General features: G+C 42.6%; 1 protein-coding gene across 7 annotated transcripts in view; it reads right to left on the reverse strand.

Moving 5' to 3' along the window:
* Positions 1–15,492, reverse strand: part of Rapgef4 (Rap guanine nucleotide exchange factor 4) — a 306,617-nt gene that overhangs the window by 47,684 nt on the left and 243,441 nt on the right. For all 7 annotated transcript variants that reach the window (XM_004634752.1, XM_023719129.1, XM_023719130.1 and 4 more), the window contains 6 exons: positions 14,775–14,835; positions 13,178–13,254; positions 12,598–12,744; positions 10,775–10,890; positions 4,803–4,891; positions 388–466 (listed from right to left, as the gene is read on the reverse strand). In XM_004634752.1, the coding sequence (XP_004634809.1) occupies positions 388–466; positions 4,803–4,891; positions 10,775–10,890; positions 12,598–12,744; positions 13,178–13,254; positions 14,775–14,835 (569 nt within the window). The remainder of the gene's footprint in view (positions 1–387; positions 467–4,802; positions 4,892–10,774; positions 10,891–12,597; positions 12,745–13,177; positions 13,255–14,774; positions 14,836–15,492) is intronic.

The raw sequence follows: 15,492 nt of genomic DNA on the forward strand, positions 1-15,492 counted from the left end.
ATTATGAAGGGATTTGCTTTTTGTGCTTTGACCCTTCCACACATACCTGCTTGCCCTTCTGACTTCTAGCCTCTAGAACTACCAGTTAAATAAGCTTCTTTTCTTTATAAGCATCCATCTCAGGCATTCTGTTATAGCAACAGAAGATGAGGCAAGCTGGTTCATACTTCTCCACACTGGTAATAAGTTGGAAACATTTAAACCTGGCAAGGCTGACCTCTGCCGGGAGAGCTAGAGCCTGCACAGGGGACAATGGTGATACTTCAGAAGCTGAAGTGAGTAGAAAACAACACTGTCTGGGCCCTGAGCTGCCTACAGAGGGCAAAGTGAGCTACATATTGGCTGTACTCACCAAGGGAGCCGGGACTTACCACAAACAAAGGATATTGGGCCACCAGGGCAGGGCACAGCTGGGTATTTGGCATAAAAACACAGTGCATCATGATGAAGTCATTCAAAACGGAATCTGGAGGGAGGAAAAGGCAGAAAAGGAAATCAGGTTCTTGTGGAAATCTTTAGGAAAGTAAAAGAACTCATGTGATATTGGCCCTTGGTTCTCATACCCACGATTTTGCTGAACATAGAAGCGCTGCATATGAAAACAGTGATGCTGACCAAGCTTGAGATCAAAAGGCTAATTCTTAGGACACTGGACAAAAGTATACTATTTAAAAAAAGACAGCCTTCAACCACAAAGAATTTGTGTGTGTGTGTGTGTGTGTGTGTGTGTGTGTGTGGTGTTGGAATTGAACTCTGGGCCACATGCACACTAGGCAAGCACTCTACCAATGAATTAAACCTCCAGTCCCAGTTTAAAATACACATAATTAAAGTCATATGTGGGCAGTGTCATAGTCACACAACTAATACCTGGTCATTTGCTTTACCTATTTTACACCACAGTTTTTTTTTAAAAATTATTTTTTCCTTTATCTTTTTCTTCCCTATTTCCAGAAGGAACATTGAAAGGTAAGAAAGTGACAGGATCGGGCCAGGGAGATAGCTCGATGGTCTAAGCCCCTGCCTGGCAAGCGCAAGGCCCTGGGTTCGATCCCTGGTATCACATGCTGTGCTGGCCCTCCGCTAAGCCAGCCACCAAAACTGCGTGTGGGGGTGTATGCCTGCAATCCCAGCACTGGGAAGGCTGGGCAGGAGGTTTATTATGAGTCTGGACTGCACAGGAAGATCCTGTAGCAAATAAATAAATAAGAGATTTTAAAAAAAAAGTGACACCATCATAGAAAAAGGAAGTAGGGAAAGAAGAGAAAACTGATGAATGAAGGAAAAGCAGCAAAGGCAGCTACAATACAGCCTGGGAGCAGCACTGGAGGAGAACAGGCATTATTCCCTGGGTAAAAGGGCTGCCTGGACCGCATCTGAAGCTGTCTTGCAAGAAGGTAAAGAGAGGGTGACAAGGCACTCACTTCCCAAAGAAAAGCTTTGTGTGTCTCATCTTGAATTTGATGAAGGTTTTTTTGTTTTTAATTGCAAACCATACTATCCAATTAAGATTGGTAGGAAAGCAAATCTATATGGCCCAGGTGTATGCTTCTCAGAAGCTAGAATTCAGGATGCGATTGGGATCTTCATTGTAGAACTGGTGAGGACATGAAACTTCTCAAGTAAAACACTACGATATTTCAATTTACATGTGAAAATATGTAAATTGAACTTTATGAGTTAGGTTTCCAATGTCCATGTCTTTCATGGTATTTTATTGCTGAAGTCTGAATCGGAGGATGAAGGATTAACTACCATACTCACTGAAACATGGTGCAATCTCAAGCTATCGGCACTGTGTCTAGTCATTCCAGTCCTACCACACTGAACCATACAAAAGCAGAGAAGGTGCCCGACAGAAGATGCATGGAGCTTTCATTTAAATTACAAAAGGATGTCGCTTGTCTGAGTTTAATATCTGGAGTCACTTTTTTCTGTTTTACATACTCTCCAATGATAGGAGAAGCAGAGCTTGCTTATACATCACCCAGAGAGCCCATGCTCTGTATCCTTTAAGATGACTTATTTTTGTGGTTCTGGGGATAGAACTCAGGACCTCATACATGCTACCTCTGTATTCTATGACTGAGTTAGCCCTCCAGCTCTATAATAGTTTAAATCTTTCTCATTCAGAGATTTGACTCCAGGGTGGTGAAGCAGGGTAGCTGGTCACTCGGCATGGCATGGCCAGCGGGCGTGCTGTTTTCTTGTTCTCTGCTCACCTGGAACAACTCTTGGGAACGTGTTTAGAACAATCATGTTCTACTCAAAACCGATTCCAGAAACTCAATGACTAATGTTGGTCATAGGGCTGAATGTCTAGGAAGCTAATAGGTCTTAGGTAAACAAAATAATATTTTGGTAAATTAAGAAAACGTACTATCACAACTAGATGTTGAAAGCCTAGGAAATCATGTCAACATGTCTCACCATAATTCTTACATTTCTCACAGCATTGTAGACCCCTAAATGTCAAAGCTATTCTATTCTATTCTATTCTATTCTATTCTATTCTATTCTATTCTATTCTATTCTTTTTTTAAAATGTATGTTGTACAGAATCTCACTACACAGCTCAAACTTGAAGTGATCTTCCTGTTTTCAGCCTCCCCAGTGCTGGGATTACAAGCATGTGCCACCACACCTGGACTTAAGTCACTGGCTCAGTGTAGTTGAGGGCAGGGCTGGTGTGGCATGGGGTACCGGGGATTGAACCCTGGTCCCTGCGCTTGCCTAAACAGGTGCTTATTTGCTGTGCTATCTCGCTGGCCCTCCTGTATTCTATTCTATTCTACTCATGTTTCAGGTACTGTATCCATACTAGAATTCTTTTCTTTTGTTCACAATAGTAATGGAGGTATCAGTTTAGTATCTTTGATTTATGAGAAAAGATGCTGATTTATTCCTTATTTCCAAGCCATGAACAATACTTATAAGAAAAAAAAAATCAGAAAACTGTAAGGAAGTTTGATACTAAATTATGTTAGCCTCTAGCATCTAAGAATGAAAAGATCAGGAATCATATCACACACGGCAGCCGCAGAACACACGATTCTCCTTTCGAGAATCAATCTATTATCTCTCCTTTCCATTGGTATAAAGATCTTATATGCCTTTTCTTAGATGCTATTATCTCTTAATGTAGCAGACTCTTACTTTTGGGACCATATTCATTCATTGAGAAAAAGCTCAGTGCTCAATGGGCCCGGGGAGATAGTTCAGTAGAATAAGTGCTTGCCTGGCAAGCACAGGGTCCTGAGTTCAATCCCCAGGAGAGGGAGGGAGAGAGAGAGGGAGAGAGAGAGAGAGAGAGAGAGAGAGAGAGAGAGAGAGAGAGAGATCCCCAACATCCCCCCTGTTCAGGCATCTTTAACTATTCCCCAGAGCCCTGTTTTGTATTTAAGACCCTCCAAGATTTGTACCCCAGATTCTTAGGCCTTCCTTTCCTTTTCTCACTTGGGTATATGAGCATACAGCAAATACCCAGCTGCCAGCTATTTCCTGCTTGTTTCTGTGTTGGCACAGCATCCTTTAGAATGGAAGGTTCTGCCCCAACTAGTCACCACTCACCAGCTTTCTCCAAGGGCTACATTCTCTGTGACACTTTCCCAGGTCCCCTTGGCCAGTCTGTACCCTTGAAGCACTGACCTCTCTCCACCTTCTATTCAAGTTATTTACGTGTTTCACTGTGGCCTGTAGCAGATTATAAGTTTTCTGAGCAAAAGAAGGTGACTCTTGTTCACACTGCCTAACTCATGGCATACAGCTTAGCTGAAAATAATGTGCCCCAGGCCAGTGTCTTAATGGAGGAGAGGTTTATGTTCAAAGTCCATAGCTGGCTGGCTCCCAGGCAGGAATAGCCTGGTGGAAGGACCTGGAGAAGGAAAGCTGCTCATGTCATGGTGGCCAGGAAGCAGAGACAGAAAGAAGGAGCTGGGGAGGGAGACACAGTGACCCACAGGCTCCACCTTCCAAGAGCACAGAGCACGCTCAGCTACCGAGCTCACCAGTGAATGAGTGCACAGCTGAGTACAGCACCCCATGATCCAGTCCTCCTCCACAAGTGTCACCTGAGAGCACAGGAGAGTTTTGGGGTATGTGCCTGAGCTAAGCCATACCAACCAAGGATGCTGCCTCTCCCTCTCCAATTCATCTGCTCCTTAAAAAATATTCTCTAATAACCAACTTATAAAATGAGAAACTGGCAAGGGAGAAAGGTATAGAACAGACCCTCCATTAGAGTTCTCAGAAGAAAATCAACCCTACCATTGCCTTCACCTTGGACTTCTAGTCTCCAGGACTCTGAGAAAATCAATTGTTATCATTTCAGCAGTCCAGTTTACAGAGCTCTGTTACAGCAGCCGCAGCAAACCAATACAGGTGGTGTTTAGTTACGCTCTGGAGCAAGAGTCTACACTGCCAAGAGAACCATTTTATCCTCATTTGGAGCAGGGCTTCTATAGGCCATTTCAAATGTCCTATGGGAACAGGTACAGTTTATATTAACCTAATCAATGCCATTGGAAGGTGGGGTAGAATGATAATATAGGGGACGCCTAGGGAATGCAACTTCTGATACATAAGAATGAAATTGGGGTATCTGGGAAGATAGCCAGGTTTGCAGAGAGGAGTACAGGAGGCAGAGGCTCTGCTCCCTGCCTATTCCACACAGGATGCTCTTCAATACCAACACATAACCCACTTCTAAAGCTGCCCAGGCAAACACATGGAAGATGATGTCAGAATATTTTCAGTGCTACACACAGATCTAACGGGCATACAAAATTGCATAGTGTGTATACCTGTTGCTTCGTTTAAAGCTGGCTCAAGGCGTATTGTTTCTAGAAAATGTTCTAAAATTTTTTCAGGTGTTCCTGACATCACAGTATACCTGGATAAGAAATAAAGATGCCATTAGTTTTCCTAAAGGGGTAATCATCAATACAACTTTTAAAAATAGTTTTGTTGTTATTATTTGAGATCCCAGAGAGCCAGATTGGCTATACTCATAGACAATAAATATACCCTTTGTGGTAAGAAAGACTGTGAACCTTGCCCAGGTCACACAATAGGAAAACCACCTATTCAAGTAGTTACTAAAAACATCGGCCTTTTTTTTCCCTACATGGAACTAAAGTAAACTTCTTGGATAGGACCGCTAGCAGCCTGGAAACTAAGAAACCTCAGCCTTGTTCCAAAAGGGAATGAAAAGGAACATATAAATTCCAGGGCAGCACAGGCTGATGAGGAGAAGTGACAGTGGACTTGGTTCTCCATATATGGGTTACTCATAGCAAAAGTTGAGTCTCACACTGGATTCCCCTGATTATTTCTGGAATGTTCTGTCTTTCCCAACTGTACACTGGTATGCGCCTTGCAAATACAGCTAATAATAGAACAAGAGACAAGAAAACAAAACCCAAATATCAATAAAGAAACAAACTAACTCCAGGGACAATCATAAGTAGAAAATATAGAAGCAATAGAAATATATGTATAATTTATTTCAATGCCAAATGCCAAACATTGGGGAGTGCAGAGCGATTGTCTCAAGAGCTCCATCCGGAGTTACTCTCCAATCAGCATGGGAAGATTTATGTTTCAAACTGAATGTGGATTCTTGCAAAGTCAAGGCTGAGACAGTGCCAAGCAGTACATGAGAACTACAGGCCAAATACACTGAGATGAGCTCAGCGCTTCTCTTCCAAAACTTACGACTTTGCTCTTTCTGTTTGGCATTTCAATGAAGGCAAAATGACAGGCAAGTAATAATGAAAAGAACCTTCTCATCTTTTCAGAAAGCAGTAGCAGAATTCAGCTCTGGGAGACTGTAGCTTTCCTTTCCTGTTGAAGATCTTGCAGGCAGAGATCTTGTGTGTGTGTGTGTGTGTGTGTGTGTGTGTGTGTGTGTGTGTGAGGGGGTACCAGGAATAAATAATATGAAAACTCAGGGCTGTAACCTCCCGCCATCAGGGTTCCAGAAGAGACAAGTTCATAGACAACACTGTGTGTCTGAAAGCAGAGGGAGAGTGGAGTGGCCCTGGGACTGCCTAAGAAACAAACGTGTACCTGGAAGGGAGCCGGCTGGTAGCTAAAATGATCCTGTGAATGCACGCACTGAACCAAGGGGAAGCCACAGTTAAATCTTTGAGGAAACCCGGCTTTGGAATACAAGAAGGAGAAGAGGGACCTCCTAGAAAAAGTAATCTTTATTTCAAAAGCATGGCCCTTTCTCAAAGTAAGTAAAGTACAAGACAATGGTTCACTTGTTGTAGTCAATGGGCAGCGTGTATTTATAGCTGGTTTTGGACACTTCCACGGAGGCTGTTTCTCAGCAAGTTGAGTCATTCCTGGAATTCCTGGATTCTGTAATAGCCTCCCCCACATGGGCCGCAGGAGGAGCAGCATCTGGCCCCATGACACAGGAAATGGCACGGCACGGTGTGCTGCACGTCTGTGTCACGACTGCCACACCCCACACAGCAAGGTGGGCACTGCTTAGCTCTGCCGCTTCAATATTAGCTCCATCCTGCAGATGGAGAAACTGCTCGGCAAGGAGGCTGTGGGCTAAGACCACGGAGATAGTAGACACCGCGCTGTGAGCCCATCTCTCTCGTTCCGAGAGCCAGCGTGTTTCGGGGAACTTTTCTGCCTACACAGAGATACTCCAGATGTAGCTCCCTGGTCTAGCCTGAAGCTCACCCTGAACAGGAAATTTTCCATGTAATTAAAAACCTTCCTCTCAAGAGGGCCTTTTCTGTTTGTTTCATTTTGAAAAGAATTCTTACATGGGTGTATATTACTTAACACAAAAACTGCATGAGGAGAAAAAAGTGTTCTTCCACATGTTTTCTCAAAGCTGTTGCTAATAACTGAACAATGTGACATCAGCATGAAATTTGTTCTCGCGTCGAAAGTTTGATTTGGATAGTAGGTTGAGTTCACATTCTAGTGTCCTTTGTTTGGACATCTCTGAGTTACCACATTTGATCAAACCACGAACATTCTCCTCCCCACTAAGGAGAAAGTAGCTGCTGTAAGCTCTGCCTACCTGGCCCACTGGCCTTCCTGCAGGATCTTTATGTGGTACCAGAGACGCCCTCTAGTGGTACAGTAGCCCTGGTTCCCTTGGCCCAGCCTCTGAGTTTGCGAGGCTGTTAGATTCTGACATTCTCTGAGGACTGGGAACCCTGAAGAGGGACAGCTTGGAAACTTCTGGCAGACAGAGCCATCTGTGATCTTGGGGCTCTGGGTTTGGCTAAAACCCCACATTAAGGTTTTAGTTCATGTACTGTCAGGCAGCTTACTGCTTGTCCTGTTTGAGGTCAAGGCCACTTGAGACCAGACAGCCAGGACCCCGTCAGGTTACTGCCAGAAGGAATTCAAGTTAAAGGTGCATCCCTAGTGGGTCACACTGTATGAGCTGGGAGGTTTGAAACCTGGAATGGAAAAATCTTTTCCATGTTTGCAAACGTGGCTACTTCTATCCGCATCGGGAACAATAACAACAAAAAAGGCCAGTGGTAGGAGAGTGGAAAGAAACTATTTTTTCTGCATACATGGTGAGTTCAGCAATGGGAAAATAAGGAAAAAATAGCCCAGTAACTAAAACGGGTGCAGTTGTTTCAAATTCTTTCCTACCAAACCCACATAACTTAGAGCAAGAAGATCAATGACAGCAAATGTTTGGGGGCTCCATGTAGTGTTTCCCTCATGACAGTCTTGTCATTTTCATGTCACACTCAGAGTTGAGTGCCTGGCAAGTTAGAAAGTTTAAACACAAAGTATTCTGGATTTCTCCGAGACAAAAAATGAATCAGGAAAATGACATTGGGGCTGGCCAAAGAGCTCAGTGGATTAAAGCGCCTGCAAGCAGGCACAGGAGCTGAGGGTTCGATCCCCAGGCCTGCTGTGCCAGCCCAGCCCCAGGGGCACGCCGAGACAGCAATTGAGACTGGGCATGGCGGCGCAATGTAATCCCAGCTCCTGGGAGGCTGTAAACACAAGAATCACTACAAGTCTGATCTAGTAGTGAGACCCTGAACACGCTGTAAACCCTTCCCTAAAAATACAAAAAAAAAAAAAAGAAAGAAAGAAAAAGAAAAAGAAAAAGAAAAAAGGAAAATGACATTGCCAGCACCAATACAGTGATGTTTTCTGAACTCAAAAAGGTCAATTTCTGAGGAGACAGGTGCTCCAAAGCTTTCAAATTTTAAGTCCATCCATAGGCAGGGTTTTTGGCATGATTTGGAAGTTGTCTACAACGTCAACTCAAAATTCATCTTCAAGGATTCTCCTTTCAATTCTTGTCTGATTGGGACAAAATGTAAGTGAAAAATGACCTGTTAGGAAACTGGCTTTTCATTCAGGGAACTGATTTTGTGTGGCACATTATTTTGGACTCAGTCGAATTTCTTAAATGATTTACTGTGAACATACACAAGATTCTTGGTTTTTTTAAATATTTATTTACTTATTTTGCAGTACCGGGGATTGAACTCAGGACCCTGTGCTTGCCAGGCAAGTGCTTATTCTATTGAGCTATCTTCCCGGTCCCATATACAAGTTTTTGAATTATATTAGAATTTGGATTGAATGACAAGACAAAAGTGTACATATGATGGATAACCAGATAGAGGCCAAAAATAAATTTAAAATGTACAGCCTCTTCTTTTTTTTTTATCTGTTTTAGTTTGGTTTCATAAAACAAAACAAAAATCTTAAAAAACCCTACATTTGGAGATCTTTTGTAGACAGCATTGTTGACAAACAGATGCCTCTGATCCTTTCTCATAATCCGAAGAGGTGAAGGAAGGGGTCCCCCGGGATCTCTTGATCGAAATGTTTCAATGTTAAGGAGAATTCTCAGGGCCTATCTCCTCAGTTAGCATAATTTTTGGAGACAGCTGAGGAATTACTAAAGAATGCAGATCAACCATCCAACAATATTTAAGGGCATCAAAGAAAATCACTGGGAACAGCCCTAAAACTTTTACCCTCCCCCCCAAGCTTTCATTCTTAACCCCCTCCATGGGCTAGAAAGACGATTGTTAGGGGCACTCGGGCAAGCACATTTTCAATGTAGGACAAAATGGATAGTAGCAAAAGACAAATAAATAGTAAACAAAACTGGGCAGTAACTTTCTAGTTCGATAAGCGAAAAGACAGATTTTTATATAGCTCTTTGAACGTCAGTCCTGGTGTGTAATATTTAAGGACACAGATTTATATACGCTGCTAAGGATGCAGTATTTATACACAGCCATCTCTCTGTACCTGGGGGGGACTGGTTCCAGCTCCACCACGAGGACCCCGATCCACAGCTGCTCCGATCCCTTATATGAAATAACACACTATTTGCATAGAAAATACATACATCCTCCTATATACTTTAAATCATCCCTAAATTACTTATCCCTACTGAAATATAAGTGCTATGGAAATAGTTGTTATTCTGTTTTGTTCAGGATTTTATGATGAGGAGACAAAGCTTGGATAACTTCAGTACACGCACAACTCTTTTCTGAAGATTCTCAGTCCACAGTTGGTTGATTCTGGGCAGTAGACCCCACGGTAAGAAGCGTGAACTGAGCTGTACCCTGCTATTTCAAGCTGGGCGGCAGAAGGAGCACAGGTATGAAAGTGGGTGGAGCTGAATTTGAATCCAAGCTCTCTCATTTTAAGGTTTGAGACCTTGGGCAAAGAAGTCACTTGCTTCTCTGAGCTGAAATGTCTCCATTCTCTTAAGAGTTGTCCTAAGGATTTGATACAATGTGTGAAGACGTATTATGGCTACTTAGCAATGCTTATTTGTGCCCTCCTTGCAAATACATTGATTCATCCAGATGAAAATGTCTGAGCCTCAGGCTCTCAATGTAGGCAATAAAAATTCTAGCTATTGTCTACAATAACTAGACAATAACTGTTCTAACAAAGGGAACCCTACTCTTTAGCAACAAAGGAAAACTCCTAGGCTTAATTTTCTTTTAGCATATTAATCAGTGACATTTCTCTAGCTACAGAATTGGTGTTTTTATCCTATAAACTTAAATTTATCTTCATTTAAAACTCCAATTCTGCTATTTGCTATGTTTTTTAGAGCCACCTTTCTAATTTTCCTGTCTCATCGCTCAAATGTTGGCACATGTAATGAAAAAAAAAATCTTACATAGGAAATTGTAGCAAAGCTGGAAACGAACACAGCTAAACCAGAAAAGACTCAACTTAACTAGGAAACCTGAGAAATGAGAAGCAAATCCCCCTGGACACTGGCAGGCATCCGGAAGAATGAGGCCAGTGGACTGTCTGAGCTGCAATCGAGACTTTTTAAATTTAAAATCTGGGTTTCTATTAGAGATGGCCATTCTGATAGCAGGAAGAAAACACCTATGAGACACCCTGTATATGACATTCAAACATCGGAGAGTCTCCTCACGCAGGGGCCTGCACCCTTTGCCACCCTGCATTCCCACTTCCATTGTTCCCCGTATGCCTTCTGTTCCAAAGCTATTACCATTGAAGAGGGTGTACGGAGAGCGGCTTCCAGACTAGAATATTCTCTCCAGCATTACTGTAGGCAGCACCAAGCTCCGTGCAGTGCCAGAAATGGATACATTATACTCTGCAAGATGTGTGATTAGTCAATAGAGAGAGAGAAAAGTCACCCACATTGCCATCTTCCACAAAAAGGGAGAACATGCTATTGTAGAAATGATGATACCGTGTGAAAAGGTTAATCACAGTCTGGCAATCACAGTGCTGGATGCACACATACTTTTGCTGAGGTTGTGAGTTTCCTTGATTAGAAGCTCTGTTCCCCGCTGGGACCTTCTCCAGTACCAAGACGTCTTGGTCATGTTCTTTAAGTCTGACTGTATTCGCCTCAACATCCTGCAAATACAAATTACACCACATACAGATGCTGTCGTTTACTGAGACAATGAAAAAAATTTCAAATGCTTCAGAAACTCATTTGGTGCTTGTGATGCTAATTGTTGCGTCTACAAATTAACTCGTTTTCAGAGTCAAGGGCTAGAATGGTCAGAGAGAGGACCAGATGAGGCTTAAGGCGTGCTTTTAAGACTCTGCTTTTACTCCATATTCAGAACAACTGAAGAGAGTGGTGTGATTGTGCACCCAGGGGTGTTTGGGAGAGGGCTGTGTAACAGGGAGACAAGGCATTTATTCTTCATAAAATACATGGTGAACGGCACTCAGCTTTGGCAAAGTTCTTTTTCTTCTGAATTTCCTTAGAAGTGGCATTTTTGTTGCTCAAAAGACTGCATTTCTTTTTTTTTTTTAAATTTGAAATGTGTTAAAAGCCTTTTTCAGTGATTTTGAATTATACGTTATATCAATGACAAATAACCCTAAACTGATTCTTTCAAAGAACTGTTTGGCTGACTGTAAATTCCACATGTGTAGACTCCAAGAAGTTAGTGAAATTTCCTTCTAAACTTTAATATTATTTTAAATAATTAATTTAAAATTTTAATGTGTTTCTTCTTAACAATTGGTCTCCATCTTAAAAGAGATGACAGAAGAGTTCAATCACGTTGGACATGGTATTTTTTTTTTCCTATGTTATTTCATGAAAGGAGTTTTAATTTAGCTTTTTTTGGTATAAAGACATTGTTCTCCTAAGACCAACTTTGATGTAAGAAACGTTGCCAGTAGGGACAAATGCTCCCAGCAGCATAGGGAGCGTTGTACGTACACAAGGAGAGGAGAAGAGGGGACCTCTCTGGGAGTCAGGGAAGCAGGGAAGAGAGGAGAAGCATCCCAGGTGAACTCAGTGAAGGATGAGAAGGGTCCTTGGCCATCGGAGAAGCCAAGGGTGTAGGGCACTGTCACCATCCTCAATGGTCTGCAGTTGGGGATCCTACCAGTCAAAGCTGGGTCAGCTTCTCCCAAGGGACCAGGGATTGCTTGGTGGGAAAATAGCAGGAACCATTTCTAAAATTCCACACTGTCATAAATACCTAAGCTAAGAGGAAGCTCTGCTTCAGAGCCAACCTGAAGTCCAATTCTGCAACTCCCTCTACTCTTGCCACAAGTCTTCACCTACTTTCCAATGTCTTTAATTTTGAAACCCTTTGACATAAAATAAAGTGAAAATGCTTGGTTGGAGTGACTACAGGGGTAGCAATTCCCACGAACGTGCACTCATGTAGTAAGTCAAGAGAATGTCTAAGGGTAGCAGGAGGGTTCCGGTTTGGGAAGACACAGGAGATGGACACCAGAAAAGTCTCAGACAGAGACAGACACAGGCAAATGGCGCTGCCACTGTGTTGCGAAGTAGGGTGGGAAAGAACATATAAAGGATGCCAGAGAGAACCTTCTTAGACTGTGACATTTTGGCATGGCCGCTGTCAATCAATGCCAGTTCTGAGGTCCTATGATAGCTGTGTGCAGAGGTGAGTGGCCCAGCATAGCAGCAGCTTTTGTGAAACACCTCCTGGGGACTCCGGCGTGTGGATCGGGCCTGTTTTATGACATAGACTCTCTGTCCCTGGAACATGCGTGCACCCCAGTGGTCTCCAGTAATCCCTCACCTTGGTTGGGAGGGGAAAGGGGGACACTTTATAGCCCACTCACCCTCAGGATCCGGTTGAAATCTTCCTTGTCGACTCTTAAGAAATGACAATTATCTTCTCGCAAGACAATAGAGGCAGCCCGGGGAGCATCATTCACTAGTGCTAACTTGCCAAAATCGTCTCCCTCATGCAGGGTGCAGACCACACCCTAGAAAGAGCAGGACATTCAGGTGAAACGGTCCACAATCCCCTGCCTGTCACAAGACTAGAAAAACACTGGATATAGAAGTGGGATACACCTAGAGATGCCAAAGTAGGATGATGTAGTTAAATTATAATACTTAAATTTTCTTTCATTGAGTAATATGGTCTATGACCTCATTTAAATGCATACATTATAATCCATAAGGAGACAAGCCCAAGAAAGTTATAATACTACTGAGTATAATAATTAGGGAAATTGGGTTAAGGATATAATAATGCCTTTTCTACATGAAGTAACAATATTGTTGCAAATTTAATTGTAGCACTACATTGTTAATACTTAGAGCCACACTAGGAAGTGGAATATAATAAAGTTCCAAAACGAAGATATAGATATAGATATAGATATAGATATAGATATAGATATAGATATATACCTTGCCATAAATGACTACATTCACTGATCCTTTTAGAATAATGTACCAGGAGGTACCTTCTTCTCCCTGGTTAAACACTAGACACAAAAAGATAAAAAAGATTTATGACAAGAATAGAAGCACATCAATATAAATTATAGCTTATCAAATCATCATTTTTAAGTTCTCTGAATTTCCATACATAAAATACAAAAAAGTTAATGGCAAATACTGAATTATTCAGATGGAGTGGTATTTCTCTCTCTATAGAACAGGAAAGGAAGAGACACTGCCGTCCTTGCTGGGCCCTGGAAGACAGGATTCTACCAGATACCTTTTTGCCAGCAACCCATTTCTTACAGGAATGCAGGTTTCCCCTACAATTCATGAAAATGTTACGCTGTAGAAAATAGTTTTTAAAAAAATCAGACCAGCAATGTGGAGTTTGCAAACACATAGGCCTGCCCTGTATCTTGTTTATATACCTACATATTTTTCTTAAAAAATGAGTTGGAATGATGACCACACTAAGAACAGGAATTACCACTGGGAGGGAAGAGAACGGGAGGAGGGAGGGAGTAAGGTACCTGGAACTGGAACTATAATTGCATTCTGTAGAAAATACAATAAACGTGGCATAATGGGAGGAGTTGATAAAGGTTACAATGGTATTTGCAATATTCTCCATTTTTCATTTGAAACATTTAAATATCTCATAATAAAATAAAAACTTTGGTAAGTTTGACTCCAAAGAATTAAAGAGAATTTGTAAGGCATCAGCGACCACCAAAATAAAAAATATCGAAGTGAACCATAAAATCTAAAACAACATTCTTTCTCAACTCCATACAGAGGTCAGAAATATCTCTCTTACTGACTGAAAATAAAGCATGCTGAGATATAATTTTTAAAACTTTTTGCTTTTATTATGCATATTTGCTGCTTCATTATCGTAACATACCCTGACAAAAGAGCAAGATTTTCCAAGATACATCTCTTGGCAATTTAATGGGTGACCATTAAAGAAGTACTCTATGTGTCAGGAGGTCTAGAAAGTACCAGAGAAAATACAGTTATCATTGTTCTGTACTGTAGAAAGCTTCAGCGTGCTGACATGCCTTACGACTCCTCAGGAGAGAGTGGAAGAAGCGCAGCCTGGCCTTCTCAGATCATTAACTCCTGTGTAGGCAGGACACTGTGGGACCACTGGGACATGCCAACCTAATGCCAGCTCACTACTTTCTCACGTCTGTTAAGATCAAATTTTGACTCCTTACTTGACAGCTTAGATCTAAAGCCCCAAACTTAAGTGAGGTCTGAGAAAGGTATTGCGAAGACCAGCGATTCTGCCCCATGCCCTCTGAATGCCTGTCATAAGCTGGTAAGGCAGGATGCAAGTAAGGTCTGGCAACGGCTGCTCACGTGGCTGCTGGCTCGCCACCACACTTCAGAGCATTTGGCACACCGTGGGATATCCCAGTTGCATCTAAGCCCAAGTGCCACATGACATCCTGCCAGTGAGACCAGGGCCCGCTGGGGAGCATCTGCCTCAGGCTTCCACGGCTGTGCTGGAGAGGCCCTGAGCCGGGCACCATGTGCCTGGAGAGTTTGCACTTACACACAGTTCCTCCTTTGGCATGCGACTCAAAGATGAGAACACCGGCTAACTCCCGCTTCACCTAGAGGAGAAAGAAAGAATGAGGAGAAGCCAGGCTTGGGAGGGATTCATGGTGAGAGTGCTGTTTCCTCACGCTACCTCTTACCTTGCTTGCTGTGAACCACCCAGAACCATTTTCACCAGACTTGCCATTAGGAGCTCAAAGTCTGTGCAAAAGGCTAGTTTATAACAGACAGCCTCGTTAGAGACTGTTGAAAACATGGTTTCCTATGCACTAACTAGCACCTTGTCACCTAGCTTGTGCCTTTGGTGAAAAGGTGAGAGGGCCACCTCATCATAGGAATCTCTTGCTCTTCATGGCTCTTCCCAGCAGTACATGGCACGCCATGGCAGACACGTGGGGAAACTGAGTGTCTTGAAGTTGAATGATTATGCCAGCAAAAGTATATTCTATGAGAGCCGGAATACCAAATTTTTCCTAGCTAATATTTAATTTTAAACAGTATTTCAAAATTATGGTCTCACATGATAGGTCTAAGAACCAGTAACTTGAGAATTTTCCACAGTGCCCAGGTACTGGGTTTTGAGGTAGAAGAGATTACCCACAATTCCACCAGGACTAGAGTAGTTGGAAGAGGAGCATGCTGGGTACCTGGAGCACACTGAAGGGAAGGGGGGCTTTTCCTTGCTGAGGCTTATGGACCCTCTGCTGCATATA

This window comes from Octodon degus, unplaced genomic scaffold (genome assembly GCF_000260255.1).
Source record: "Octodon degus isolate 3935 unplaced genomic scaffold, OctDeg1.0 scaffold00065, whole genome shotgun sequence".
Lineage (NCBI taxonomy): Eukaryota > Metazoa > Chordata > Mammalia > Rodentia > Octodontidae > Octodon > Octodon degus.